This window comes from Gopherus flavomarginatus, chromosome 17 (genome assembly GCF_025201925.1).
Source record: "Gopherus flavomarginatus isolate rGopFla2 chromosome 17, rGopFla2.mat.asm, whole genome shotgun sequence".
Lineage (NCBI taxonomy): Eukaryota > Metazoa > Chordata > Testudines > Testudinidae > Gopherus > Gopherus flavomarginatus.
Window position 1 is genome coordinate 10,998,264 of NC_066633.1, and position 27,095 is coordinate 11,025,358.

A 27,095-nucleotide genomic window follows, 5' to 3' on the forward strand; every position below is an offset into this window, starting at 1 on the left:
CGACGGGAGCTGCTGGCTGGGCCTGCGGGAAGAGCGGGGCGCTGGGCTGGTGCGGATCCAGCCCCGAACGCGCCGCAAACTTTGTCAGCCGCTGCGCGGAGCGAGCTCAGGGGCTCCGCAGAGCGGCCCGGCCGGCTCCCGGGGCTCTCTCTGTTCCCGGGCCGGGGCGCTCCCCCAGGGGCGCGGCTTCTTTCCCCCGCCCCCCCCTTTGAACTGGATTCGCTCCAGTCCCCCTTCCCTGGCCCAGAAGATGGTCAACGATCGATGGAAAGACATGGGGAGAGCGTCTCCACTCGAGGACGGGCAGCAGGAGAAATCCCAAGTAAGGAGCGGGAGCGGACGGGTGAGCCAGGAGAGAGAACCGAGGGGAGACTGGGTTCTCACTCCGGGGCCAGACAGCGCCCCCAAAACTTCCTAACACCCTGTGGGCCCCCTCTTTGCATAGCGAAGCACCCCGGGTTACCCTGACCCCCCCAGCCGCGAAGGGGGTGAGGGTGCCGGGGTGCCTGCTGGAGAAAGCAGCGCCGGCAGGGCTGCCCAGGCGGAGTTTTGGATGGCAGGCAGGCTGCATGTTCGCTCCTTGGAGCCCTTGGGGAACAGGCAGGAACCGATGTCCCTGGCGGTTGGCAAATTCTCCCTGAATTATTTAGGTTATTTATTTACGGTGAATGTCACATCATGCTCTAGGAAAGTAACCGGGAGTCAGACAGGCAGCAGGTAACTGCGCCCGGCTGCCCCAGCCTCCTCCTCTTAGCTAACTGCTGCACCTTCAAAACACTTCACTCACTTTCTAAGAGAGGATGTTTGCATGTCGAGTATATCTAGGTGGGGGCAGATCTGGCCCTGGTCACGTACAGACTGGAATAGGCGCTGGACCCTGCCTGGCTGCTCAGCACGGCTGAGGGGGAGGAGGGCTTGGGGGGAGGTGACTGTGGTGAAGGGGGTTCATACAGCAGTGCCCTGCACAGATGTGGGGGTGTGTGCTGGAGCCTGCGTGCACCTCCCTGGAGCAGTGTCATAGCCTTGTGCATGTCCAAGCCAGTGTGTGTGTACACACAGGAGAATCCATGTGCAAGTCAGGAACACAGCCTGAATATGTGTGTGCACACGGGAGTCTCCATGCATGTTCTGCCACATATCCCAGGGTGAATGGGCAGGAACATGCATGCAAGACTGTGCGTGAACGTATGCATGTAGGTGTGCGTCTGCCTGTACTTGTACTGCTGAGGGGAGTCTGCATCATGTGCTGCGTGTACCTGCAAAGAGCTAGAACACAGCAAGAAACAAACCTCCAGCTGATCCTTCCGAGGGAAGGGAAAGAAGCAAAGAGGGAGAGCTGGGGAGGCTGAGATGGAGGGGTAAGAGACCCAGCTCCCAGCAGGCTGGGTGGTGAGGAATCACAATAAGGAACCGCAGAACTCAGAGCCATGTGGGAAGCCCTGGCAGCTGGGACCTCAGCTTCCCAAATGTACCAAGGGAGCCGAGTCCTCAGCCATCCTGGCACAACCGCTTCCCCTTGGCCCTGTCTGCCATTGGGCTGTTTGAGGATGGGGGTGGTGGTCCGGGTTCCCTAGGGACGGATGCTTTGTTCTTCTTCACCTTCTACATTTAAACGTCCAGGCCCCAGTTACCCCGGATGCCATCCCCACGGCAGCAGCTCTGCCAGTCCTGAGGGCTCCTCATCCCCATCAGGAGTTCGCTGCACCAACTTTCCTTTCATGCCCTGGCTAGGGTGAATGCCACAGGGAGAAGCCTGCCGGCCCTGGGGCCACAAGGGGGAGAACTTCAGTCCACAGCTCCCCTCCTGTGGTGCCCCGTGTCCCAGCATGCTCCTTGCAAGGTAGCCGGAAGCATTATGGTCTGGGCTAGAGCTTTTTCCGCTGGCAATAAATGAAGTTTCCCCTAGGTCAGGTTGAATGCTCAGCACATGTGAGTAATACAGAGAACTGGCCCAGTTCCCCACCCAGGGTGTTCACTGTGTAACAGAACAATCAGTGGAGTATCAATTAAAGCTGGGCTCTTCAAAGCAGCCTAGGGGGAGCCGCATGTCCAGCTCACACTCAGATTCAAGAGGAGTTGAGTTTTAGCTGCCTGAGATTCCTTTGGAAGCCACAGCCTGGCTCTTATTCATCTAAACCCAAGCAGACTGTTTTGTAGAGCAGGTCTCCTACCATCTGCAGCATCTCCCCAACTCCCGAAAGAGCTTTAAGGTGTATAAGCACTAGCAGGCAGGCTCGGGCTTATACTGGATTACAGAGAAGAGCAGTGTAAAGAGATCGGGTGGCTAAATTAATCACTGCTAGGCCAGTCCCCAAGGGGTGTTGACATGAAGATCCAGTTCAAGATGAAATTTGAGAGGGGGGTGGTGTCAGCCTGGCAGGGGTGGGAGGGATAATAGATGTAGCTGCACCACTGCAAACCTCTGTTGTCGATCCAACGTCAAGCAAGACATGCGTTTGAAACTGTGTAGGCGAGCTGGTCATACAGAGAGGTTGGTTGCAGAAGGAAGGGGCTGCTGCGGACAAGGCTCTCATACCACTGGTGACAAGGTTGCAGGAAAGGACAGAAGAAGCCAGCCAGAGCTGGGGAGGGGAGTAGAAAAGATTTGTGAGGTCAGCTGGGGGCAAATCCACAGATGGTCTCAAAAAAACAAAACTGAAGTAGCCCTTGAAATGAGCAGGGGCCAGTGGAGTTGGTTGGTGTGGGGTTGATGGGGTCATGCTTCTTGGCCCAGACCGTATGAGCCCGGGGACGTGACTCCGGGCTGATCACAGGCGGTACATGTTGCCCAGATCCCAGACCGCTTTGTTTGGCTGAACACAAGAACGTTGGCATATAGCACCAGAAGGGCAAACACCGCACCCAAAGGGCCCTGTTCATAGTCACCGGCTGCTAGACTGACCTAAGGGGATGCGGGGGGAAGGAGAAGGACCGATACTTGCAAGGGACGGTGCTGCCATGGTGCAAAGTCAGCTCTGTGGCCACTCTGGGTTCAGGGGGCATTTGGGGGTGGGCCTGAGCAGGACAGACCCATAGCCTAGCTAGTCAGGGGTGCCAATTAGCTAGGCTGGGGGCTGAACTAACTGCAGAATGAATGAATCTCCCTCCAAGAGAGTAAAGCCATAGTCTGTGCTGATCTGCTTGCCCTCTAGGTGATCTGGTTAGGACATGGGAAGAGAGGACATCCAGATGCCCAGAATAAGGTTGTGGAGTTGTGGGGGAGAGGGGCTTGTTATAGCCAGGCCCCTGTAGGTGAAGACTGGACGATCGCTCTGACCCTGAGCACTGCTCTGTCGTGGCATGAAGGGGACATGTGAAGCTGGAGTATGAGGCTATAGAGTGTACAGGAGCAGGGAGGAGAACCCAGGAGTAGGGGGCTGCCTGGGACAAGGCACAGGAGAGCAGATGAGAGACAGGAGGGTGTGATGGGAAGGGGAATCAGGGAGTGTAGGGGAGGCGAGGAGGGGCAGTGCTCAGTGCATTTGGCTGTGTATGGAGCATGGTTTTCATGCTGCATGATGCTGCTGTGATTGGTGTGTGTGCGCATGGTGAGGACCGCCTTAAGTTGGGTAGTGTCCCATCGCCCTGGTGACTGATAAATTAAATTAAACAGTCAAGAAGGGCGATCCCCCAGAGCCAGCGTTGCTGGTCCCCCATCAGAGGATCTGACTTCTAAGGAAACTTCTGAGCATCTTCCTCGTCCCCTGCCTGATTCCAGCTCTTCTACCAGCCACTCTCCATTGTCGCTCCCAGAGGTGGCAGATACACCTGCTGCTGAGGTCAGAGAAGAGCAGCTGCAGCCTCCCAGCCACCAAGTACAGCCAGTGAGTGCCTCTGCCCTGGGTACCCCTCCGGACAGGCTTCTTCCTTCCCCTGACAGGCAGCTACGGAACAGCTGCATACGTGTGTGAGGCCACATGCATTCTGTGTGGCGCTGCGACCCTCTTCCGGCACTCGCTCACATGGCACACCGGCTGAGGGGGGCAGGGCTGGAGGACTCTGTGCTCCACAGGCAAAAGGTCCCAAGTGCATCTCCCATCCTGCTGCTGGTGGGCGTGTGTCTCGGCAAGCTGTGATCTGACTAATGTCCTGGGCGTCTGTGAGCCCCTAATTCTCACTCAGCATGAGCAGAATTGCTGCAGGGCTCTTGGGCAATGGGGCTGGGGGGAATAGGCAGTATATACAGGCACTGCACTAGCCTTTACTGAATTGCTGGAGTACAGCCCTTTGCAGAGACAGGCCCTGTAGAGGGGTCCTGGGATCGGTTCCTGGGAGTCACCCTCTTCGGGTAATCTAGGCCCTTTGGTGCCATCTGGCCCTTTCAGATGGTTTCCTCTTCAGAATCATCTTTGACCCAAGGATAAGAGTCAGTCACAGCAGGATCTGGGGGGTGGGATAGGGGAGACCCTGAAGGCAAGGAAACCCCTTCTGCCCTCACATGCTGGCTGAACACTGCCTGGCATTCACACATCACACCCAGAGTCTACTGGCTGCCTCTGCCAGCTGAGCTCCTGGGCTGTCTCCTTTACTTCCCAGGCGGACGCCTACTCTTCAGAAGGGGACAATCCCACTGGCTTGTCTCTATCGTGTATTCACCAGCAGCGGCTTATGAGGCAGAGCGTGAGAGAATGCAGAGGATCACACACGCCTGCTTTGGTGACCCAGCTCCCACCATAAGACAGCCAATCTGCAGCTCCAGCCGCAGTGCAGTTAGAGGGGTTGTGTGCTGGGCCAGGCCCCTGCTGTAGCCTAGGAGCCCTGCTCATTAACTCAGAAGCCAGCCTCTCCACTTGCTGTCGCCTCATTTCACCAGTTGTTCAATTCCTCCATTGGGCAAATGTTGATGGCTGGAGTTTGACATTTATCTGACTTTCTTTGCTTGTTTCTATGCTTGTGCAGTGCACAGGAGTGGCAGCTGTAGCTGTAGCGGGGGGAGGGGAGAGAACTTACTTGCACGTGTCACAGTGACTTCTGTGTTGAATTTTGCTGCTTTTGTCTTTACTTGACACAAGCAATTGCCACAGCAGTTTAGATCTACGCAACTCCTGATCTGCTATTTTGTTTCAGCCAGTGGCCAGCTCCAGCTGCTTTAGAGTAAGGTAGGTTCACAGAACAGTCATGCAAGTGAAGTTCTGTTTACAGAAAGCAAATTTTAGACCCAGAATTTCGTTACATCAAGAGTCTAAATGTGTTCTGCAACCGACTGGGCAGAAGTTAGTTTACAGAGGGGTGTCATCCAGTCTGGGGCAAAAACGGCATTGTGTGACTTAGGCAACCAAACGCACAGCTCAGATGTTTAAAGGAACCCCAATCCATAGGCCAAAGTCCATTCACAACAATTCCGTGAATGTATTTGCTAATAACAAATAGTCACAAGCAGACCTTGGCTTTTATAGAGAGAAAAAAGGGCAAAATGCTCGGAAGAAACCAAGGTCACATGGCAATGACATTCTGGGACGGAGCGGCAGTGTGCCGAAGTATTCCTGTAGTGCCATAAATAGACATGGCATCAACAGGACAGAGCTAAGGCTCACCCCCTGCTATGAAGAACTTAGGCAACATTGAAAACCTCGGCCCAAGGGATTTGGACACTCCATCCCCATTACAAAAGTAATGGAGATTGGGCTTCTAAATCCCTTAGGCAGCTTTGCAGACATCAGCCTTGGTGTAAATCAGACACGGCACAGGCCTGTGGTTGAAGAAGAGAAGGGCCCGTGGGTTGCTGAAGGAAGACAGATGACTTGGGAGAAACAGATGCAGACAAGGAGACTTAAAAACTCAGGGAAGCTAGATCACAGGTCCCCTGACTGCGAGGCGATTCCCAGCAGCCATTGCTAGCCAGGAAACAACCAGGAGAAGGTCAGTAGATGGAGGTGGCAGCCATCCGAGTCTGATCCTGTATTCAGGGGCTCTCTTTCAGGAGCAGGGGTGCCGGGGGAGATTCGGAGCAGCCAGCATATTTTCTAGATCCCAAACTTAATGTCTTATTTCTTTCTTCAGCCCTCTTTTGGCAGCGTCAAAGAAACAGAAGTGATGGCTGTTCAGTATTGCTGTCGATACTTCAGGGTGTGCGGCGTCGGAGTCATTTGTATTGTGCTAGAATAAGGCTGTTGTCTTGGCAGCTCTCATGGGAAGCAGCTGTACTGTTTACTAGGAACCATTTAAATGAAGTCTTTAACCCCTTGGAATTGCCTGGCAGACCAGGTGCCTGACTGCATCCGTAGAGCTGCCCCTCTGCTCAGTTCCGCGGGATGTGCCAACAACATGGTGACACGAAGACAGGGGCAGCAGTAACCACTGGCATCAGGAGGGACGGAATGAAATGAAAGGGCTCGTGACACAGTAACATTCATGGCAGCTGTACCGGCTGTTGCAGAGATTGATCTGTGTTGGTGCGTAAGTTTAAGCACATTGCTGCTGTCCAGCCAGCACGGGGAGCACTGCACATTGGGTTTTGTAGGCCTACATAAAAATTTGCCAACTTAAGCGATTTCTTAGCATCAGCTTGGATTTTTTTCCCCTGAATCTAAGATCACGTTGCTAGGTAACAGTACCAATGTGAGGCAAATTCTGTTGGACTTTGAAAATGGTCATGAACTCAGATCTGGCCTTTCTGTAGTCTCCAGATGTGCATGTCCTCGTCTGTGAAGGAGGATTTCTTCTTCCCCTCCATGCAGGGCAGGGGGAGAAGCTGGTGTGTGGTCTCAGTGTGCCCCTTGAGGAGGCTGGAAATTGGAATAATGTTGGGCAAAGCTGGAGTGTCTGGTTTTGCCAATGCAGAAGTACTTGGGTTTGGCCGAAGGCAAACTAGACTGGTTGGTACTCGGGTTCCACTTTATAGGAACTGCCAGATATATGGTCCAGTCTCCACCATTGCCAACTTAGTTAATAGTTTGGTATGAGCATGGAGTGAATTAGGGCTGGGAAGGATGATGTGAAAGCAATTAGGATTTGCTGGGGGATAGGAGGAGGCATGGAATTGTGTTCTCTTCCTCGTCTTCCATGACAGTAAGATCCCTTTATAGTCACAATGATTTAAATATGTCCTAGGCAGGTCACCTCTATGGATGACATGCATGCTGTCTGCTAGCCCTTCAGATCAAAACCTACCAGAGATTTGCTTTGAGTGAACACTTGTTTTGTCCTTTTGCTTTTATGTTCTCGGGAAGGATGAGACGAGGCACTTGTATCAAAACCTCGTCTGTTTTCCCCTTTGGTGAAACAGTTTCTTCTTTCTGCAGTGCTCAGTCCCAGAGTGGCAAGAGAGGCTTTCTTCTCACAGCTTCTTTCCTTCCCAGAATGTGATCTATCAGTCAAAGCAACACTCTGATCCTTCTCAGAGAGAGAGCTAGAAAAGAGGAGAGAGCGAAGAAGCAGCGCGTCTCCTGTTTTACACCAGCACAGCTCATGCAGCCTACTACTGCTTGATAACAGGCCTTGTGAGAGGCACTAGTTCATAAGGCATCTGCCTTGCCCGTTTGCAAGAGGTGGTTGTTAGTCCAAACTGAATGGTGATAATTGAGTCCATTCCAATGTGTCTGCCGTTGCTCTTGCATTTGGCCTGGGGCACTGAGAGGTTAAACGATCTTCTACCAAGGGGAAGAAGCTAAAATTCTGCTTTGCATTTAATTGGACAGCTAAATGTGAACCACGCAGCAAAGTCAGACACCATCTTTTAAGATGTGTAAAGATGGCCTCCAGTTTTTCCTCTTTGGTTTTTACATTGGAAATATCAGGCTTTCGCTTCCTTCCTTTCTGTTGGCAGATCTTGTTGAGATCTTCGGAGGACTTGGGTAGTGATTTCAGGACGGGTTGAACTAAACCTCCAGATTCAATCACCATTAAATACTGGGGGAGGAGGAGGAAGAGTTTGTAATCTGGATTCTATATTTTCCAGATTGGACCTCCATTTATCTGTGGTACCCCATGTCCAAAGAGCTAACTCCTAGACATAATGGGTCAGATTCTCAAGGGTCTGATCCAAAGCTCCTCCAACTCTAAGCAATGGAAAATGACCCCAAATCCCTCTCCTAATGTACCCAAATCTCTCACAACCCAAGTTATGCCTTGATTTGCCAAACTAACCTGAACTGTCCTCCTTGAAGCAACAGACCTCTGCCCGAGGTGCAGGTCTGCCTTAATATGTTACAAACGCAGAGTAAACATGGTAACCCGTTTTCTCACTGAAAGTCTGCCTTATTGTCTTTGACATATTTCTTTTTAATGCACAGAAAGCTGGAGTCTGTGACGAGCATGTGGCTGCCTCTTTAAGGTGGTCCCTGCAGACTGGCTTCCCACACAGCCGAGTGCTGGTGTGTTTCATGTCTGCTGCTTTGCTCTTCTTTGGGTGGATAAATCCATCCTGAATTCTGTTGCGAGTCTCTGAGAAGGAAGGAGTTATTTTTGGCTGGAGGTACTGGGAGGCCTCCACTCAGTCTTCCATGTACCCATCCAACCCACAGCTTGAGTCACCTTAATGCAAATGGCTGCAGGACCCTGAATGAAGAGTGGTTGAAAGAAGGTGTCACTCCAGATAGACATGCAGGAGAGGACAGTGCCTGGGAAATCTTTGCAGATGCAGCAATTTTTGTCTCGCTCCTGGAGAAAGTCGTCTTTGTCTCTTTGAATATGCAACACTTTCCCAGCCCTCAATTCCTTGTGACAGCTGCAGTTGGGGTCAGAGGAAAATCATAGCCTCAGTCCTGCAGGTGTAATGAAAAGGGGAGGCAGCCAGCAGGAAAATGGGGAGCTAATGCACTCACGACTGGCAGCCGGCTGATGGCAGGGCAGAAGGGAACTGGCGCTAATGGGGATCAGATCTTTGTGCCTGGTGATAGATAAAACCTCCCTGCCTCCCTCCCGGAGCAGTTTGCAAGGACCAAGAGTCCTGCGGGTGAATCCAACAGGTATCGCGGGGAGAACTGACACAGGGGAAGAGACAGCTCAGGAGGAGAGAGACGCTGGCTGGGAGGGAGCAGTCCTTCGCCTGTGGGCTGCACAAACTGCCAGGGGGCAGAAGGCACATGGGCAAATTTCTGAGCTCTCCAGCCATCTTAGTGCCTTGGTGCAAGGTCCAGTAGTGCAGGCTTTGCTCCTGGTGGGGGAAAGAGGGGCAGGAGCATTTGGCCCAGAAGGAAGGGTGAACCATCCCATTCATCTCCCCAGCAGATTGCAGGGAAGGGTTTGGTTAGGAGTTTCATTAAACCTACAAGGCTGAGGAAGATATCTGAATGGGGACACAGTGGGATGGGGTAATGGAAGGGAGGGGTGTCTGTGATCTGCTATACATAATGCTTAAACCCTTCTAAATCTGCCACTTGGGCCAGAGAGTTCCACTAACGCTCTCTGTCTCCCCAGAGAATGAGCTGCGGCTACATCCTGTGCACGGTCCTCCTGTCTGTGGCCGTCCTCCTGGCCGTTACTGTCACCGGCGCCATCCTCTTCATGAACCACTATCACACCCCTGTCACGGAGTCCCCGCCCATCATCAGCACCAACCCTGAGGAGGCCAATGCTCTGGTCACCATCGAGAAGGTGGACAGTTCCCGCATCAACATCTTCATTGACCCCAACTGTCCGGACCAAGCCGGCAGCTTCACCCGCCTGGAGGGCTTCCAGTCTTCCGTGCTGCGGGCCGTGATAGACCATGACACTGAGATGAAGTCATCCAAGGGGCAGGAGCGGGCCCTGCTGGTCACTGTGGCGGATGAGGTGGCCAAGCTCCTGACTCACACCACTCAGCTGAGAGCCGACTGTGACAGCCTGAAGAAGGGGCACAACGCTATGGGGCAGGAGCTCAATGCCCTGCAGAATGAGCAGGGGCGGCTGATACAGGTAAGCGGCACCTGCCAGTGCGGGCGGTCACCGGCTAAGGCCTCCAGGCATTGCCCAGGCTGGCAGACTGGCTGACTGCAGCATGGAGCCAGAGACTGGCTCTGGAGAGGGAGCGTAACAGCTCAGTTTGCAGGATTGTCCAGCCTAAATAATGTTAGCTGGAGACTCTGGGCTGGAGAAGGTGTGGTGAAGTCAGAACTGCTCCCTGGGCTGCACACAGGGCTCCAGTGTCCTACAACCTCTGGGTTCGCCATCCTCCTGCCAAGGGGCACACATTGCAGGTGGGAAATGCGAGGCTGGGCCCTGGTACCACTCTCACCCACTAGAGACCAGCTGCAGAGAAGACAGCCATCCACCCCATCGTTGTAAGGCTAATGCCACGTGCTGCTGGCTGGGGCAGGGAGGCATTGTGGGGGGGCCAGGGAGGGAGGGAGAAAGCAGTGCAACTGGATGATTCAAAGACTCATTGTATCAGGAGGGGCCACTATCTTTATCACCTTCCACTATCCCTACCGCCTTCCTCCTAGACGGACGGCGGCGCCACATGATGAGCTGGCCATAACTTTTCTCCAACTGCAGCCCTTCAGTTCCTCTTCCACCCTCACCGACTCCCAGAAACACCCCACCCCTCTCCTCTCAGTCACCTCCCCCATTTGCGCAGTTATGCAGCCAGTTGCTACTTTTCATCCCGGCGACGTGGGACTCTGGAGAGCTGGGTTCTAATCTCGGCTCTGCCGCTGGCCTGCTGGGTGATTGTGACGCTTTGGAGGTTCACCCAGGCCAGTAAGGCGTTGCGTTACCGCCTGCCCGGTAACCCAGGGGCCCTCTGTGCTTTGCAGCTTTGGCTCAGAGCCCTGGCACCAGCAGCCTGCTCACAATATAGTGGCCTCACCCTGGCTTCCACCAGCCTGGTTATTCCTTGCAGGGTAACCAACAGGCCTGAGGCTCTCCCAGATGATCTTTCCTGCAGTGTCCAGTCCCTCTCGCTGGACACTCACAGAAGTTATGAAGTTGACTGCCTCCAAAGCGACAGAGCCCACTTCAGCCTGGCAGTTACCTGTGGATTGCACCCCTCAGTTTAACACAGTGGTTTTCAACCTGTGGTCCCTGTCCCCCAGCAGTGCGACTCCTCACACACACACACTTCTGAGCCAGAGGCTGACTGTCTTGTGATGCTTGGGTCATTTCAGGGAAGGCCAAACTTTCTGCAATCTGGCTGCAGCAGGGCACAGATATTTTTAAACCGACCAGGAATCCTCTCTCTCTCTCTCTCTCTTTTTTTTTTCCCCTCTCTAAAGATGCCTTTTATCCCCTGAATGGTAGACACGGGGTCAGGAGCTACAGTAGGTCAGAGTTAATCTTTCAGATGTGCTGTGGGCTTGTCTGGGATTTGCCCTCATCATTTGGCAGAGGCCAGGCCCCACTGGGTAACGACAGAATAACTCCATTTGATAGCCTCAGTATTATTTTTAAGTGACAATAGTGCCCTGATCCTGCTCCCAACAGGAGTTTTGCCATGAGCTTCAATGGGAACTTTCCCAAAGTTTGTTGGGGTTTGGATCCCAGGTCTCAGTCTGGGGCCGGCTCTGTGCTAGATGCATTTTAAGGCAAAGTCTGGATTCTGCGCCAGCTGAATTCACCATCAAACAGATTTTGCACTGATGTAATATGAGTGCATCACTGACCCTTCTGCAGCCCTTTTCATCCAGGAGTCACAGCACAGACAAGTCCTTTACACATTCAAAGCACTATCCAAATATTGATCAATGAAGCCTCCCAACCCCTTGTGAGAGGCAGGGGAGTGGTTCATTATCCCCATTTTACAGATGGGGAAACTGAGGCACAGAGCGCTGAGTGACGTATCCCTAGATCACACAGCGAGTCTGAGCTAAATGTAGAACAAAGAAGTCCTGACTAACCACCAGACCACTGTCACTATGTATAGGAAATATCATCTGGGCTGAGACGCCAAAGTCCAGAGGATGGAAATGGAAGGTTTGGTGAATGTCGTTCTACATTCAGTGTTTGCGGCCCCACTCCTTTTAGCCTGGCATTTGGGGTGAGGACTCCCCCTCTTGGCAGTAGGAAGAATGGCTTCCAGATGTGGTCTGTGTCCCTGTTCCTAGGAGGCCCGCCCCTTATTGGCAGCAGAATCTCAGGGGTACAGTAGGTGAAGTGATAGCTCTGGGAGGAAGCACGTTGCACTACGTGAAGAGATCAGCCCACTGGACCCAGCCAGGCTCAGCACCTGCCTTTGAGGGATGCATTCAACGCTGCTGCCCGCCGTGTTGGAAAGGGTGACTCACTCAGATCATTTGTCTTCTCCCCTCCCAGCTGCTCTCAGAGAGCCAGACCAACATGGCCCGGCTGGTGAGCTCTGTCAGCGACGTCCTGGACACGCTGCAGAAGGATCGAGGCTTGGCCAGGCCTCGGCTCAAAGCCGACCTGCAGAGACCTCCAGCCCGGGGAGCCCGGCCCCGGGGATGTTCTAATGGTGAGACAGCCTGCTCCTCTCCTTTCCTGCACTTCAGGCCGATAACCCTAGGCAGAGGGGAAGAGAAGTGACATTACTATGGGCTTCTTCGCAGACCATGCCAGCTGGGAACCCACAATGTGGTCAGGGCAGTGCAGAGACTCACTCCACTTTGTAGTGGTCCAGCAAAGCCTGGCATTTCCCAGAAGGCTGCTCTGGCTCCATGACCCTGTTCTGCTGTGCAGTGGAGGCACTCGGGGACACAGTGCAGGGAGTGAGCCCACGATCAATGTTCCAACCACAGAGCCATGGCCCAGTCAGCCTGTCATTGCTGGACACTGCAGCACTGGTGCCTACGGGTTGGTGAGCTGGATGGGCCTGGATCTCTCCTGTCCTCAGTCACCCAGGCAGAGACTATCCACCTACAGCTCCCACATGGGGCACTCAACCCAGCAGAGCACAGGGGAGTTTCTTTGCTGTGTCTGCTCTAGCTGCCAGATCCTGCAGAGAATGGGGCAGGGGGATGCCCACACACAATCTGATTCTACTATTTCTCTCTCTCTCACACGCACACACACTCCCCAGCCCAAGACAGGGTGACCATACATCCCATTTTGGTTGGGACAGCCCCTTTTTTAAGCCCTTTTTTAAGTCCCGGCCATCCCGACTTTTTTGGCAAAAGTGGGCATTAGTCCTCTTTGCTCTTGCCAACTTGATCAGTTAGCAAGAGCAAATGGGACAAATTACCAGGGGAGGCAGGGCTCAGAGAGCAGGAATGCCAGCCCCAGCCTCGCCTGGCACGGGCAAGCAGCGACACCAGCCCTGCCCGGGGAGGAGGGGGCAGGGCTTGGTTGAGTGGCTTGAGCCAGCCCTGTGGGGGGAAGGAGGGGGAGGTGCCTCAGGCTAGGCCCATGCGGTGTCCTGTTTTCCCTTTACAGAAATATGGTCACCCTGGCCCCAGGACCATCCGGAGCTCTTCTGAGGCGTTCCTCCTCAGAGACGATAAAACCAAAGACCTAACTTCAAATCCCCCAGGCCTCTGGGCCGGCTCCACAAATACGGTCACATTGTTCAGAAATTACCCAAGCCCCCACCCCCCCGCCCGCCCCCAGGGCAATGGAAGGCAGCTCTCCGACCCCTCCCCACTTGCACTCTCTTGCTGCTGGATGCAGGTCTCCTTGCTGATAGGGAAGTGTAATCATCTTTAGCAAATCAAGCATCAGAGAGACCTGGGTGTCTCCTCTCTACTGCCTGCAGTGGAAAAATATTCCTGGGTCCTAGCTACCCCTGGAGCCCTTCTGTCTTGCTGTAAAGGCCCAGGTAACTTCCCTGTACTGGGGACACTGAGATGTGTGCCCCAGTGGGGCTGCACATCCTATCACACACGCACCTGTGTCGTAGGCATGGCCTGTTATTAAGGTTGTCGGACACTTCCCCGAGAAGATCCGATTTTCAGTTGCTTAGAACGTTGCCAAACTTCAACCTTTTGGGCCAAAATTTTCCACATCAGGTGTCAGCCTCAGGCTGAATTGTTTTGGAAAATTTCAACTTAAACAGTGCAGATGTTTTTGAGAATGAGTCTACAGAAAACGTACACCGTGCTGCCCATGTTTAACAAAATCCTGTTGACCTTTTCTTTGAAAAGCTCTGGCATCCTCCTGCTTTGCAGCGGATACGTGAAATTTGGCAGGGGTTGGATCTTTGTGTCAGGCATGTGCCTTTTGCTTGCTGCATGAAAAGCTGCCACAATTTGGCCAGGTTATAAACCTTTGACAAATAAGTTTGCCTATGATCAGTCGAGACTCCTTAGATTTTAGCAGCTAGCTTCTCCAAAGAGTCTGTTCACACTGAGAATGCGCCATAATGCAATTTCCCTGCAATTGCTGTTTTAGTGCTGGTCCACCCAAAGGACAACAACCTACTACTACTACTATCAGTGACTCAGTTAGCTCAAGTGGCAGATCTATGCAGCAGATCTAAAGGTTCTAACCCTGCTAATGAACCATGTGAGTGTCAATATGATGCCACATGATGGAATTTGTCTTTTCAGTTTGCTTTAAACAAACAAACAAGCCAACCAACCAACCACACACCTAGGAAATTTCCCAACATAACTCAAATAAAAGACCATTATTAAGGTTGCAAAATGAAGCATTCAGACCTTAGGAAATCCCACAGTTAAGGTTGCCTGCGCAATGGCTGACATTGGGCACCCAAAATCAGTGCGTACTCTGTGCCTCAGCTCCCCGTCTATAAAATGGTGATAATACCACCCGCTTGCCTCACAGGGCTGTTGTGAAAGTCAGCGAATGTTTGTGAAGCACATGGATACTATGGTGATGAGTGCCCCAGAAAAGCCCAGGAGGAAGTTTATTCTGCTTTCACAGCAGGGTGAATAGCGTGCAATAAATAAGGCCTGGGCCATATGCTGAACAACAAAAAGAAATATTGAATAGCTTCTCATTACGTGAGTGCCATCCGTCCTGGGCACGTAATGAGGCAGCAAGGTCCTATGGAAAAAAATATGTGCTCATGTAATTAAAGACCGTATCAAACTGAGTATGCACAAGGGGGTCACAGTAAGGACACCCAGGCAGCTTTAATTCTGGGGTTTCCTGATGCTGGAGCACTTGACTTTGCTGTCTTACTAGTGCTCTTTTCACCAAGCGGTTGGCGTATGGTATACAGGGCCGTGCAAAGGCCAGCAGTTCTGTTTCGAGATTTTGAAGAATTTCAAGAATTTGAACTTTGGCTTTGTTCTGAATCACACTGAAACCTTTGAAATCCTCAAAGGAAAATTATACCTTCCCAAAAAATTCAATGTGGGTTTATCGAAATGTTTCAATTTAAATTTCAACTTTAATTTTATATTATAATTGCATCTGTGCCATCATAAACACACAAATACTGTGTGCGCTATACATATACACTGTGCATACACACATACCTCCCTGCCCCGCACCTAGCTACACTGCACTCCCTGCAGGCACCCTCTCTCCAATGCAATACACATGCCCTCAGTAGCTGTGGGAGCAAGCAGCCCCTTCTATTGCACACATCTGCCTGGCAGGGAGGCCTCGGTGACATGGTGCTGGGAGTGAGTGTGTGTGGTGGGTTGGCCATGGCTTTCCAGCACGGAGGCCAGCAGGCTCCCTCTCAGCGCTTTATTACTGCCACGGATGGTCGCTAGAAGTCACTGAGACCTCAGCGAGGACGCTGCTTGCCCGGAGCCTAGGAGGAAAGAGAATGAGATGAGAGGGGGCTGAGTGGGCCGTGAGCAGCCAATTAGATCAGGCAGCGGGGGTGAGAGCCAGAAACCAATGGAGAGGCTCTAATTTAAACAATTAATTAGCCTTGCGTTGCTCTCCCTTCTCTCCCGTGCCACGCTCCAGGCTCGCGGCCCCGGGACTGCTTTGACATCTACACGAGCGGACAACAAGAGGACGGCATTTACTCCATCTTCCCCACTCATTATCCCTCAGGCTTCCAGGTCTACTGCGACATGACGACGGATGGCGGGGGGTGGACGGTAAGTCAGTTGCCTGCATTGTTGAGTCACTCTGAGATGGGGAACAGCACTTGTTAAGGCATTGCTCTGCCAGCCTACGAGATACCCTGCCAAGTAACGGCCCATGACCTCCTTGCATGGTGGGGCAGGAGCGATGGCACAGAAGAGATCCCAAGGGCTGTGCCCAGAGGGGAAGGGAGAAGGTGGTTCCCTGTGCTTCAGCTGGACATGTGCTGCTGGTACATGAGGGGCACAGTGCTGAAGGTAGACAGATGGTGCTGATCGGTGACGGGGCTCCGTGAGGGTCAGCTGTACTTCAAAGGCCCTGTCATCTTGCCTGGGTTTAGAAGTCACTTTGTATTACTCAGTTCCCATGGTGGGAGTGTAGGGCTCTGAGAAGTTGGGCAGCCCATCCATATCCAGCTCCGTCGCATGGACCAGTGGGGCTGGACATCTCAGTAGAACAACCCAGGCACCCCTCCTGGTCTCCTGCCCTCGGTTGGGCCAAAGACAATCCTAAACCAAACTCTCCCCTGCTGTTCTAACTCATGAGAGCTAGATTCAAATCCCAGCTCTGTACCAGACTGCTTCTGGGACTTGGGAAAGTCACTGCATCCCTCTGTACCTTAGCTTCCCTGTCAGCGAAAGGAGGGCCATATTTCCTTCCTGCCAGCCTGCGTCTGCCTTATCTTTGTAGGAGGTAAGCTCTTCGGGGCAGGGGCTGGCTCTTAGGGTATGTCTACACTGCAGTTAGACACCCATGGCTGGCCCGTGCAAGTTGATTCGGGCTCACAATGTAGTCTAGACATTCTGGCTCTGGGACCCTCCCACCTCAAAGGGTTCAAGAGCAGTGTACACTTCAGTTAAACAGCCCTTTAGCCTGACCCTAACCCATGGGCCAGCTACGGGTTTTTAATTGCAGTGTAGACATACCCTTACTGTGTGTACAGCCCCAAGCAAAGTGGAGTGCTGATCTCCGATGGGGCTAGTGTAATCGAGAGTGAGTAATCAGCTGCAATGCAGTGCTTGGAGGAGGGAGGGAAAGAGAAGGAGCAGCTGGACCCTGCTGCCATTGTACAGATTGGGGGTTATATTCTGCCCCGTATCTGCATAAACACATAGGGTAGCAGGAGAAGACCGAGCGTTGAGTGGCCAGACCAGGCGATGGAGTCACGATTCCTGGTTCCATTTCCAGCTCTGCCACTGCCAGGCTGGCTGAGCATGGATGAGTACCTTCTCATCTCTGTGCCTCATTTGCCCAGCTGTAACGTGGCCATGATGGTTCGCCTGCCTCGCAGAGCAAGCCTGTCTGGAAAGTGCTTTGCCACTTTCAGATGTGGGGCACAAAGTATGATCAGCTGAGACACACTAAAGAGTCTTGAATGGTCCTTCTCCTCAGCCCTTGGCATGGCAGGGCCAGGACTCTGCCAGCTGACCGAGGAGGGTTGAGCAATGCAGTGAGTGCACTCCCGTGGCAGGACCGAGGAGGCAGGAGAGGCTGGCAAAGCAAGCGTAGGATGAGGTGAAATGACTGATCAGGAGGGATGGAAGAAGGAAAGCTGAGGTGAGGAGAGACAGAAGGGATGTTCTCGCTTAACAAGCACATCTGAGCACTCTTGCTGTATGCGTAGCTTGTGGGTGGTGGTGGGGGATCCAGAAAACCCTCACTTTTAGGGCTCGACGGCTTTCCAAGAGAGCACGGGCAGGCGAAGAGGGTCTGGGTGGCAGCGATTTGGTGTGGAACAGAGCATGGCCAGGGAGAAGGGATGCAGACAGGCTTGGGGAGAAAATGGGAGGTGCAGTCAAGAGCTGGCAGCCTCAGGCAAAAGGATGAGTGAGGAATCCTGATTGGATGCAGATCTTTCCTGTGGATCGATGGAGCCGAGGCCTCAATTCCATAAAGCATCAGGAGAAATTTGCAACGGTGCCTGTTGCAAGAGCCCGTGACTGCTGAACGTTAATGGCTGCTCTCCCTCAGTCAGATCCAATCTGCCTCAGCGCCATCCCGACACCGCTTGAGATTAGAGACCTGCCAATGGGAACTGGTGGGAGACTCACTCCTGGGCTTTTTTCCCCTTCTCTGGAAAAGAAGCATGAGGAAAATCTGGCCCTAGGACCCGTCCGTTCTCATCACTCCTAGCTCCACTAGCCTGGCCTTCGAAACTCACCCTTCACAGGGTCAAACCAAGCCCGGAGCTTGCCCAGTTTTCTCTGGCATGCTGAGGGGCCCAGGCATGATGCCCAGAGATGGCGCCACCTTCCCTGACACGGTGACTGGCTTTGCTCTGCAGCCTCCCGATACTTAACCCTGCCTTCCCTGACATCCTGAGGGACCTGTGACACTGCCCAAAGCGGGCCCCACATTCCATATCACCTTGAGGGAGCCAACCCCACTGCCCAGAGCAGATGCTACCCTCCGCCAACCAGAGCACGCTAAGGGCTTGTCTACACAGTGACGTTTACTGTCACTCCACTGGTCAGATTATGTACATGAACCAGTATAATGCCAATACATTCCCCTGAGATACAGGGAAAAGGATTCCTGGTTCACCCGTCCCCCACACGCTGTCAATAGGGGGACGCTGGGGGGCCTGCCTGGCTCACAGACAGGGCAAGATTTCACTCAGAGCCAGTGTGGGGAAGCAAGCCCCCTACAGGCAGTGTTACTGGCTGACACAGGCTCCTGGCCACCCCACAGTTCAGCTGGCCCTGCACTAACTGCTGAAGACTCTCCTCACCCCATACGCTGTCTTATTGTCTTTATGGAGTGTGACACGAAGGCCACCTAATCCCAACAGCATGCAGCTGCCAATGACATGGAGCTGGCCAGCTAAGGAGTCAGTAGGGAGAGACCTTGGAAAGGGCACACACGAGGGGAGGGCAGTGAGACTCAGCCAGGGGTCAGGTGAGGCAAGGCTGCCCTCACCCCTGGCTGTGAGGTGAGGAAGGAGGCCAGTAGGGGAGACACCACAACACAGTCCCCAGGCTGAGACTGCCCTGGAGGGGCCTGAAAATCCTGGCCTGGCCTTCCCTGAACGCCTCCTCACCCAGGCTGCGAGGACAGACAGGGCTTCCCCAGGTGTGAAGTGGCACCTGCCCAAGAAGGCGCATTACTCGGGGCAAGCTTAAGACAACCCAGGAGAGGCAAGCCGAGGCCAGGAGATCTGTCTCAGAGATGGGCTGCGGGGGACGCTGCAGTTGGGAGCACTTCGGGTTGGACTGGTGGGGGCTGTGCCCTGGGTGGTGGGAGAACTAGCTGCGTTTGGGCCTGTCCCGGTTAGGTCACGCTCGGCTGGCGAGCCAGCCCCTTGGCACCGGGCTGTGAAATGCCCCTCCAGCTGGGTGCCAGAGGAAATAAACCCCACGATCTGATGCCTGTAAGCAGCTTTCAGCAGTGGGGGAGGGAAAGGAGCTTAGCTGCTCTGCTGTGAGGAGACCAATGTGGTTTGCAGCATGTGCGGCAAGTGCCTGGCTCCTCTGGGGAGCCTAGGCGTACAGTGGCCATCAGCCTCGGCTCTTAGTGCAGATCACAGCGGAGAGCCACTACCATCGTGCCATTGGTACAGATGGTGAAACAGGCACCGAGCAGGCAGGCCTGACTTTCAGAGATGCTGAGAACACAGAACCCCATGTAAGGTCAGGGGGAGCTGCAAATTCTCTGCACCTGTGAGGATCAGGCCAAGGGGTTTACTCAACCTCACACAGCCGGGAAGAGAACCCAGGAGTCCTGACCACTGCACTCATGGTCAATTAACTGAACCATACTGCCTGGTAATATAACCCCCAACCACATGGTCGGGGTGGATCCTGGAGGCTTCTGGAAGGGCAGCATGGGGCCAGCTTTTCAAGAAGAGCTCAGTACCCAACCGGCACCCCGTGTGCCGAGCTCTGCTGAGGATCCCTGCCTGAGAGCCGCGTTCCTGTCAGCCAGGCCCTGCCATGCCCGCGGTGCTCCGCTGGGAGCCAGAGACAGGCAGTGCCAGGGTTTGGCAGGGTCCGTGGCTGAGGCAGGACTGTTCCATGAAACACGAGATGTTAGTGCGTCTGCCTGCTGGGGCGCTGGGTGGGAAAAGGGGAATTCCTCGGCCTCGCCATGGAAAGAGGCAGCTTGGGAAGGGGGTGAAGAGATTGAGGGGGATCCCCTAAGGAGATCTGTGCGTGAGGCCCGCAGAATCTGGCTGCCAGCCCTGGCTCCTGTGGGAGCAGCCGCCTACTGGGTGGAATGAAAGGATTAGCCAAGCACCATCTTCAAAGCCATCCCAGTCAGTGGGACCAGGGCTGAGCTGGATACTCAGCGCTGAGGGAGCTAAAGAAAATGATTTAGCGTCAGGCTGCATCAGAGCTTCTGCACCTGTGCCGAGTACTTCAAAGAACCTCCTGGCTGGCAGGATCAGGACCTATCCTGGCACTGAACGCCAGCATGGTCTATACCAGTGGGAAGAGAGGAGACCAGCATTCACCACCCCCTGGGAGGAAGTTTTGTCTAGTGGTTAGAGAAGGGACTGGTAACCAGGACTCTGGGGTTCACTCTGCCATTGACATGTTGGGTGGCCTTGGCCAAGGCTCTTCCCCTCTCCATGGCTCAGTTTCCCCATCCGGGGCTATCCCTACTTGGCTATTGAAGGTTACTGAACTTTGCACACTGCTGGTGTCAGTGACTCAGGGATGAAAGGTGTCAGGCTCAGCTGGAAGCAGGGGGGCGTTGTGTGGGGGCGCTGGGTCCTTGGGGTGTTGAGTCACAGAGGCTGCAGTAAAGTCACAGGCATCACTTGGAGTTGTGCAGCCTGGGATTGATTTTTTTCAGCTATTCCTTTTGACGTGTGGGGATATTTGCATGCGGGTGGGTGGACATGCTGGGAGTGGCTGAACCAATTTCACTGGAGACCTGTTGAGCTAAGCCCTGGGTCGTATGCAAGGCTCAGAGACAACAAAGACTAGGCCGGCAAAGAAATTGGATTCCTCCAAGGCCCTAGCCCAGGCATGCTAGTCAGCACATCTAAAGGACATGGGGCAGGCCAGACTAGAGGGGGAACCAATCCCAGCCCACTAGTCCAGGCCGGAGGCTTTCACACCGTTATCACTGTCTTCCAGTGGCCCCTGGGCTCCTTACCTGCTACAGCCCAGTCAGTGCAGGTGCTGGTGCTGGTGCTGACCTGGTGTTTGACTGGAGAACGAGGCTGCCCAGCTGCCTTCTGCCATGTGTCTGGTCAGATGTATAGAGCGTGGAGGTCCAATAACTCGCAACCTGCAGCAGAGTGGGTCAGATTTACAGCATGAAAAGGGAGTGTGTGGCCTAGTGGGTACAGCACTGCACTGGGATTCAGGGGACCTGGGTTCTATTCCTGGCTCTGCTACTGACCTGCTGGGTAACCTTCAGCAAGTCACATCCCCTCCCTGTGCCTCAGTTTCTCCTTCATCTTCCCTGTATTGTTTATACTCTCTGCAGTCCAGGTGTGCCCATCCCCTAGTACAGTAGGGTCCCAACCTCTGCTGGGGCATCTGGGTGCTACTGTAATAACAGAGTTAATAACGAGGACTGTAACATTCTAAAAGGGCATCTGCTGGAGGGGAGAGGCCCAAACTTCTGGCTGCAGTAGGAGCCAGGTATTTACAAATCCCAGATTCAGATGGACTCCATGTTGTTCTCTCTTTACATGTGCCCCTCAACCATTACCTTCCCTCCACAACCTCTTTGGGTGTCCCGGGCCCAGAGCTCTTCTTGCTCATTGGTGCGGATTGGAACTGGAATGTAAGATATCTTATCTGAGCATGGGGCGTAATACTTTTCATGCGCCCTGCAAGGTAGCATTGCACTCAGCTGCATTCAGCGACTGCACCAGGCTCCTGGCAGGAAGTACCTTACGGGCTGACCCAAATCCTGCTGCCTGGGCAGGCGACACCCCCGCACACACCTTTGATTAACACCTCTTGTCATTTAGTGGAGTAGCAATCCTATGACTAAGAAGGGTACCCAAGTAGGCCTTCAGAAAACTGGACTGCTACTTACCTCCTGCCTTGGAAGCCTTTGCAAATTCTCTGAGAGCTGCTCAGCTCCAGGTCTCCTTCAGGGCAAGGGCTTCGAAGGAGAGCCTGCACCTTGGGGGCAGGCTGGTGTCAGAGACTCAGTCACACGCAGTGCACCAGGGAAGGGTCTGGAGCAGCAGTGTGTGGTCTGGGACTCCATCAGATCCATTTCTAGCACAGTCACTCCACCCACCTGACGCGGAGAGCTCTGGGCACAGACCAAAACTAATCAACCCCTCCCCAGATTCAAGCGATGAGGAAGAGGATCCAGTTTGGATGGAGAGGGAGCCCCCCCGGGGATGCTGGGCATTGCTGTGCTGCCAGTGGTTTGGGGCATGGTGATTTATTTATCTCGCTGTCCTTCGCCCAGGCCCTGCTGCAGCCCCTGGAGATGGTGCTTTGCGCACCAGTAACTCTGCAGTGACAATCGAAAGGCGAGCGACTCCAGGCAGAGAGGGTGACAGTAAGCAGGAAAGATAAATATTTCAGTTCTGACTTTAGCGGGAAGGAGGAACAAATCCTTTTTGCTTAAGAGGGGGAGATCCATATTTTATGAGATGGAGAAGAGCAGCCACGGAGCTGCTGAAACTACAGCAAATACCGTGCCCCCCCACCCCCTCCCCACCCGGCCTGTTTGCTGCCTGCCTGCCTCAGGCTGGAGAGACCTAGAGCAGCAGCAGCCCCCCACACCTGCTCCATCTCTCCCACACACCTCAGCCTGCCGTCTCCCCTCTCCCCTGGCTAGATTTCCACCACTCTCCTCAGCCCCCTGCTCTGGCTTCAGCTGCAGAGGAGTCGGTCTCTGTCCTCGCTAAGCTAGGAGCGGACATCTCAGCCCCTGAATCCTCAGTTCTGGGTACAGGAGCCAGCCACATGCTGCCCCTCTGTGCCCCACCCATGGCAGCACCTCACCCGAGAAGGCTCGCTGTGATCTGTGCTCGCACGGCAGAGACCAGCATGGACCCAACCACAAGCAGGGCACGGACTAATACTCTGTAATCAAGTTGCCGGTGTCATCTAAGGATCTCAAAGTGAGGGGGAAACCGAGGCACTGAGTGGGGACACGGCCAATGGCCGAAGCAGGATTCCCTTTCCCCTACTCCAACCATTAGAAACTCTCTCCTGGATCTGAAATAGAATCCAGACTCCTGCCTCCCAGGCCCCTGCTCCAACCAGCAGCAACTCCTTCTCTGATCCACAATAGAAGCCAGGGGTTCCTGCTTCTAGTCCCTTGCTCTGGCCACTAGGCTCCAGCACCAGCTGTCCCCACAGCAGCGATGAATCCTGCTCAGGACTCCAGAGGATCAGGAAGGTTTATTGACCCCCCCCCCCAGTAGTGTTTCTCGAGAGAGCTATGCGTGTTGCTAAGCTGCCAAAGCATCTCTCTAATCGCCAAGCCCTCCTGGGGCCCTGAGCTGGTGAAGACGGGTCCCTCATGCTGCCCTGAGCAGCGCAGAGGCAATTGGCCTAGTTACAAGTTAAGGTCAAAGCAGATTAAAGGGGAGCCTCATGGCTGCCTCTGCCCCTACTCTGCTCCCTCCTTCCACGCACAGGATCATGGCAGCCAATCAGAGCTGACATCCCTCCTGGAAATCAGCTTTGGGCCCCTTTCCAGCCAAGCGGCCTCCTCCCGTCAGCTGAGTCTGACGAAAGCCCTTTTAAAAGGGCTTAACTGCAGCTTCTCAAGTGCTCAATGCAAGGATAAAAATTAAGGCTCTAATTCTAGAAGGTAAGTACAGCATGGATCAGAGGGAGAGCTGGCCACCTCTTCCAGGCAGCTTCCCCCACCCCCAGGCCAGCCACACGTCACCCTTAAGTCAGGCCTGCAGCCCTCCGCCGAACGCTAGCTTATAGGGTCTTGCTGGAGAAGCCTGTGGTGGGGGTGATGCATGTCAATGGTGTTGCATCAGTGCTGCCAGAAACACGGCCAGATCAGCTGGCATGAAGTTACCCGTCTGCTCAGGGTGAGCCCTGCAGGGAGTGCACAGGAGCTGGGTGCGCAGCTAATGGCCAAAATGCCCAGCATTAACCCAACCAGCAGGCACTACTGGGGCACCCTTCGTCTGAGGGCCAGACTCCCTACCAAGCGACCCCGATGGCCATCCGGAGTGACTCTGGATTTACACCAGGGCATGCACGGGTACAATCTGATCTCGCATCTCAACCCACCCCATAAAAAGGGGCAGCTACATCCCACAGATGTGGAAGCTCTAAACTCATAGACTTTAGGGCCAGAAGGGACCAGCATGATCAGCTAGTCTGACCCCCTGCATATCGCAGGCCACAGAACTTCACCCACCCACTCCTGTAACAGACCCCTAACCTCTGGCTGAGTTACTCAAATCATGGTTTAAAGTTCAAGTTACAGAGAATCCACCATTTACACTAGTTTAAACCTTCAAGTGACCCGTGTCCCTTGCTGCAGATGAAGGTGAAAACCCCCCAGTGTCTCTGCCAATCTGACCCAGGGGAAAATTCCTTCCCGACCCCAGATATAGTGATGGGTTAGACCCTGAGCATGTGGGCAAGACTCATCAGCCAGACACCAGGAAAGAATTCTCTGTAGTAATTCAGAGCCCTCCCCAGCTAGTGCCCGTCACCAGCTGTTGGAAATATTTGCTGCTAGCAGTCGCCATTGCAAGCAGTCTAATTACACCATCCCTTCCATAAACTTATCAAGCTCAGTCTTGAAGCCAGTTTGGTTTTTTGCCCCCACTGCTACCTGTGAAAGGCTGTTCCAGAACTTCACTCCTCTGACAGTTAGAAACCTTTGCCTAATTTCAAGCCTAAACTTGTTGATGGCCAGTTCATATCCATTTGTTCGTGTCCACACTGGCACTTAAATAACTCCTCCCCTCCCTGGCATTATCCCTGTGATGTATTTAGAGAGTAGGGGACAGCTCACCATTGTGCCAAGGCCCCTTTATGCCACGTTGATGGGAACTCCCCCACCCCCCGCATAAAGGGGTTTGGCTCACTGGTGTCTGACAACTGGAGCAAACGCTGTCCTAGCCCTGGTCCCAGCATCTGGGATGGCACAGGCCTTGGGGAGGGAGTGGGAGGCACTGCCAGAGTGCACTGCTACAGGGAGTCACATGAAGCAAAGCCCAAGTTAAAGCAACCCCAGGGCTGCTCTAACTGATCTCACGGGACCATGCCATCCCCAGGCTGTGGGGTGACTTGAAACCCCCTTTGTCCCTCCCTGCTCCATTCCCGCACTCCACTCCTTGACACACCAATAGAGAACTGGACTACTGTGTGTAAAAGGGTTAAATTGTGCATAAGAAGGAAGTGCCCCCCCCAATTCTCTTAGTGCCAGACCCGAGCACTCTAGAGATGGGTGTCTCAATCAGGAACTCATTTGGGTTTTTTTTATGTTGAACTTTAGCCCAATGATACAATAGAAGGGGGGAAACATACAGGGGGACAATATATTGATTAACACTTGAGAGACCAAAGGTTCATCAGCCATAGATCATGGGCACCCAAGCCAGCCGCTAGGGGAAGCAGCTTTTATATAAGGGCACCTTAGCTCCATCTGACCCCAGTTCTGAGGGGGCCGTATCAGGAGAGTCCACTCCTGCGCTCAGTCCCGGCTCTGAGAGGGTGACTGGAGGGGGAGCTGCTGCTGGGTTGGGTTGCTTCTGTTGCTAGTTCTCAGCACCAAGGCGTTGCTGGGGAGCATCGCTTTGAGCCAAGTATGGCTCTTTGGCCAGACCATGGTTGGCGTGCCCCTTCTCACTGACGAATGTTCACACAGACAGGCCTTTGCCTGCCGGGAGGTTGGGGGAACAGCTGCCCCTCAGCCAGATCCCCACATTCACATGCAAAGAAGTAGAGTCACTACATGGCTGCAACTCATTTGGCAAGAGAGGAAGGATGGATCAGTGGTTAGGGCTTTAGCCTGGCCCTTGGGAGACCCAAGTTCCATTCCCTACTCTACCACAGACTTCCAGCCAATAGTTGCTTTGTGCCTCAGTTTCTCCACTCATAAAACAGGGATAAAAGCCCTTTTGCAGCTCACAGAGGGGTTGCGGGGATAAATATATTAGAGCTTGTGAAAGGCTCAGACACTGTGGTAACAGGAACCCTATAAGGATCTTAGATAGACCGAATGAGTCTGCAAACTGATAAGCCAATGTATTCAAATATCATGGGGAGGAGGGATAAGTAGCTAGCTAGAGAGGAAAAATCCACAAACTGAGAATTGTTCATCTACATTGTCTGGTGAATAGTTACCAATTGGCAGAAATCCAGCTTGGTATATACACAGCAGGGCAAAATTCCTGGGTTAGTGTCTTTGGAATCAATACTTTAGCTAGGCTCCAGGACTTACGTCCTGATCACTAGGCAGCTACCAAACACAGAGCAGAGATCCTGCTGGTGATGAATGCTTAAGAGTTGGATTTACCCGAACACTTAATTGCAGATCCATTTACGGGAGCAAAATAAAGCAGCTCTGCAGGACTTACCTGACCAGTGTGTAGTTGATGCTCAGGAGACATGATTTCAATTCCTGGCTGTACCACAGACTTGCTATGTGACCTTTGGCAACTCACTTGATCTCTCGGTGCCCCAGTTCCCCACCTGTAATATGAGAATAATGAAATTTGCCCTTCCCTCCACCTTTGGCTGTCATGTCTACTTAGCATGTAAGTTTTTCAGGGCGGGGACAGTGTGTGTGTGTGTGTGTGTGTGTGTGTGTGTGTGTGTGTGTGTGTGTGTGTGTGTGTGTGTGTGTGTGTGTGTGTGTGTGTGTGTGTGTGTGTGTGTGTGTGTGTGTGTGTGTGTGTAGCACAGGGGACCCTGATTGTGGCTGGGTCTACATGATACAAGTAACAGGCCAGCCACTGATCATGCAGTCACTCAGCAACGGGCACTGGCTGTGGTATTGCAAACTGATGCTTCTGTGTCCTCCCCTGCGTGGCATCATTATACAGGCAGAAGGACCCATTTTTATTGACATTAACCCAGGGGGGTTCAGACACCAATAAAGGTTGGCATTCTGGGCAAGACAGCAAGTGAGTTCCTTGCTCTGAGCTGACATGGCACGTCCCCTTGCACTCCATGGTTCCCACTTAATTAGCAAGTGGCCAGGGTTTGATTTGCACCCAGGTCTGATAAAGCACTCCTGGAGCGAGACGGTTCTGGCAAGAGCCACGCCATGGAAAAGGCAGTGGGACGCCTGGCTCCTCACAGGAATTTCTGGCAGTGGGGACGGACTCAGAACTCTCCCATCCCAGTTGCTGCGCCCAG

General features: G+C 53.5%; 1 protein-coding gene across 1 annotated transcript in view; it reads left to right on the plus strand.

Moving 5' to 3' along the window:
* The first annotated feature begins 221 nt into the window (after positions 1–221).
* The window catches only part of FIBCD1 (fibrinogen C domain containing 1), a 32,525-nt gene continuing 5,651 nt past the window's right edge, over positions 222–27,095 (plus strand). The window contains exons 1-4 of the mRNA XM_050926147.1: positions 222–322; positions 9,358–9,834; positions 12,169–12,328; positions 15,700–15,836. Coding sequence (XP_050782104.1) covers positions 251–322; positions 9,358–9,834; positions 12,169–12,328; positions 15,700–15,836 — 846 coding nt within the window. The 5' untranslated portion in view covers positions 222–250. The remainder of the gene's footprint in view (positions 323–9,357; positions 9,835–12,168; positions 12,329–15,699; positions 15,837–27,095) is intronic.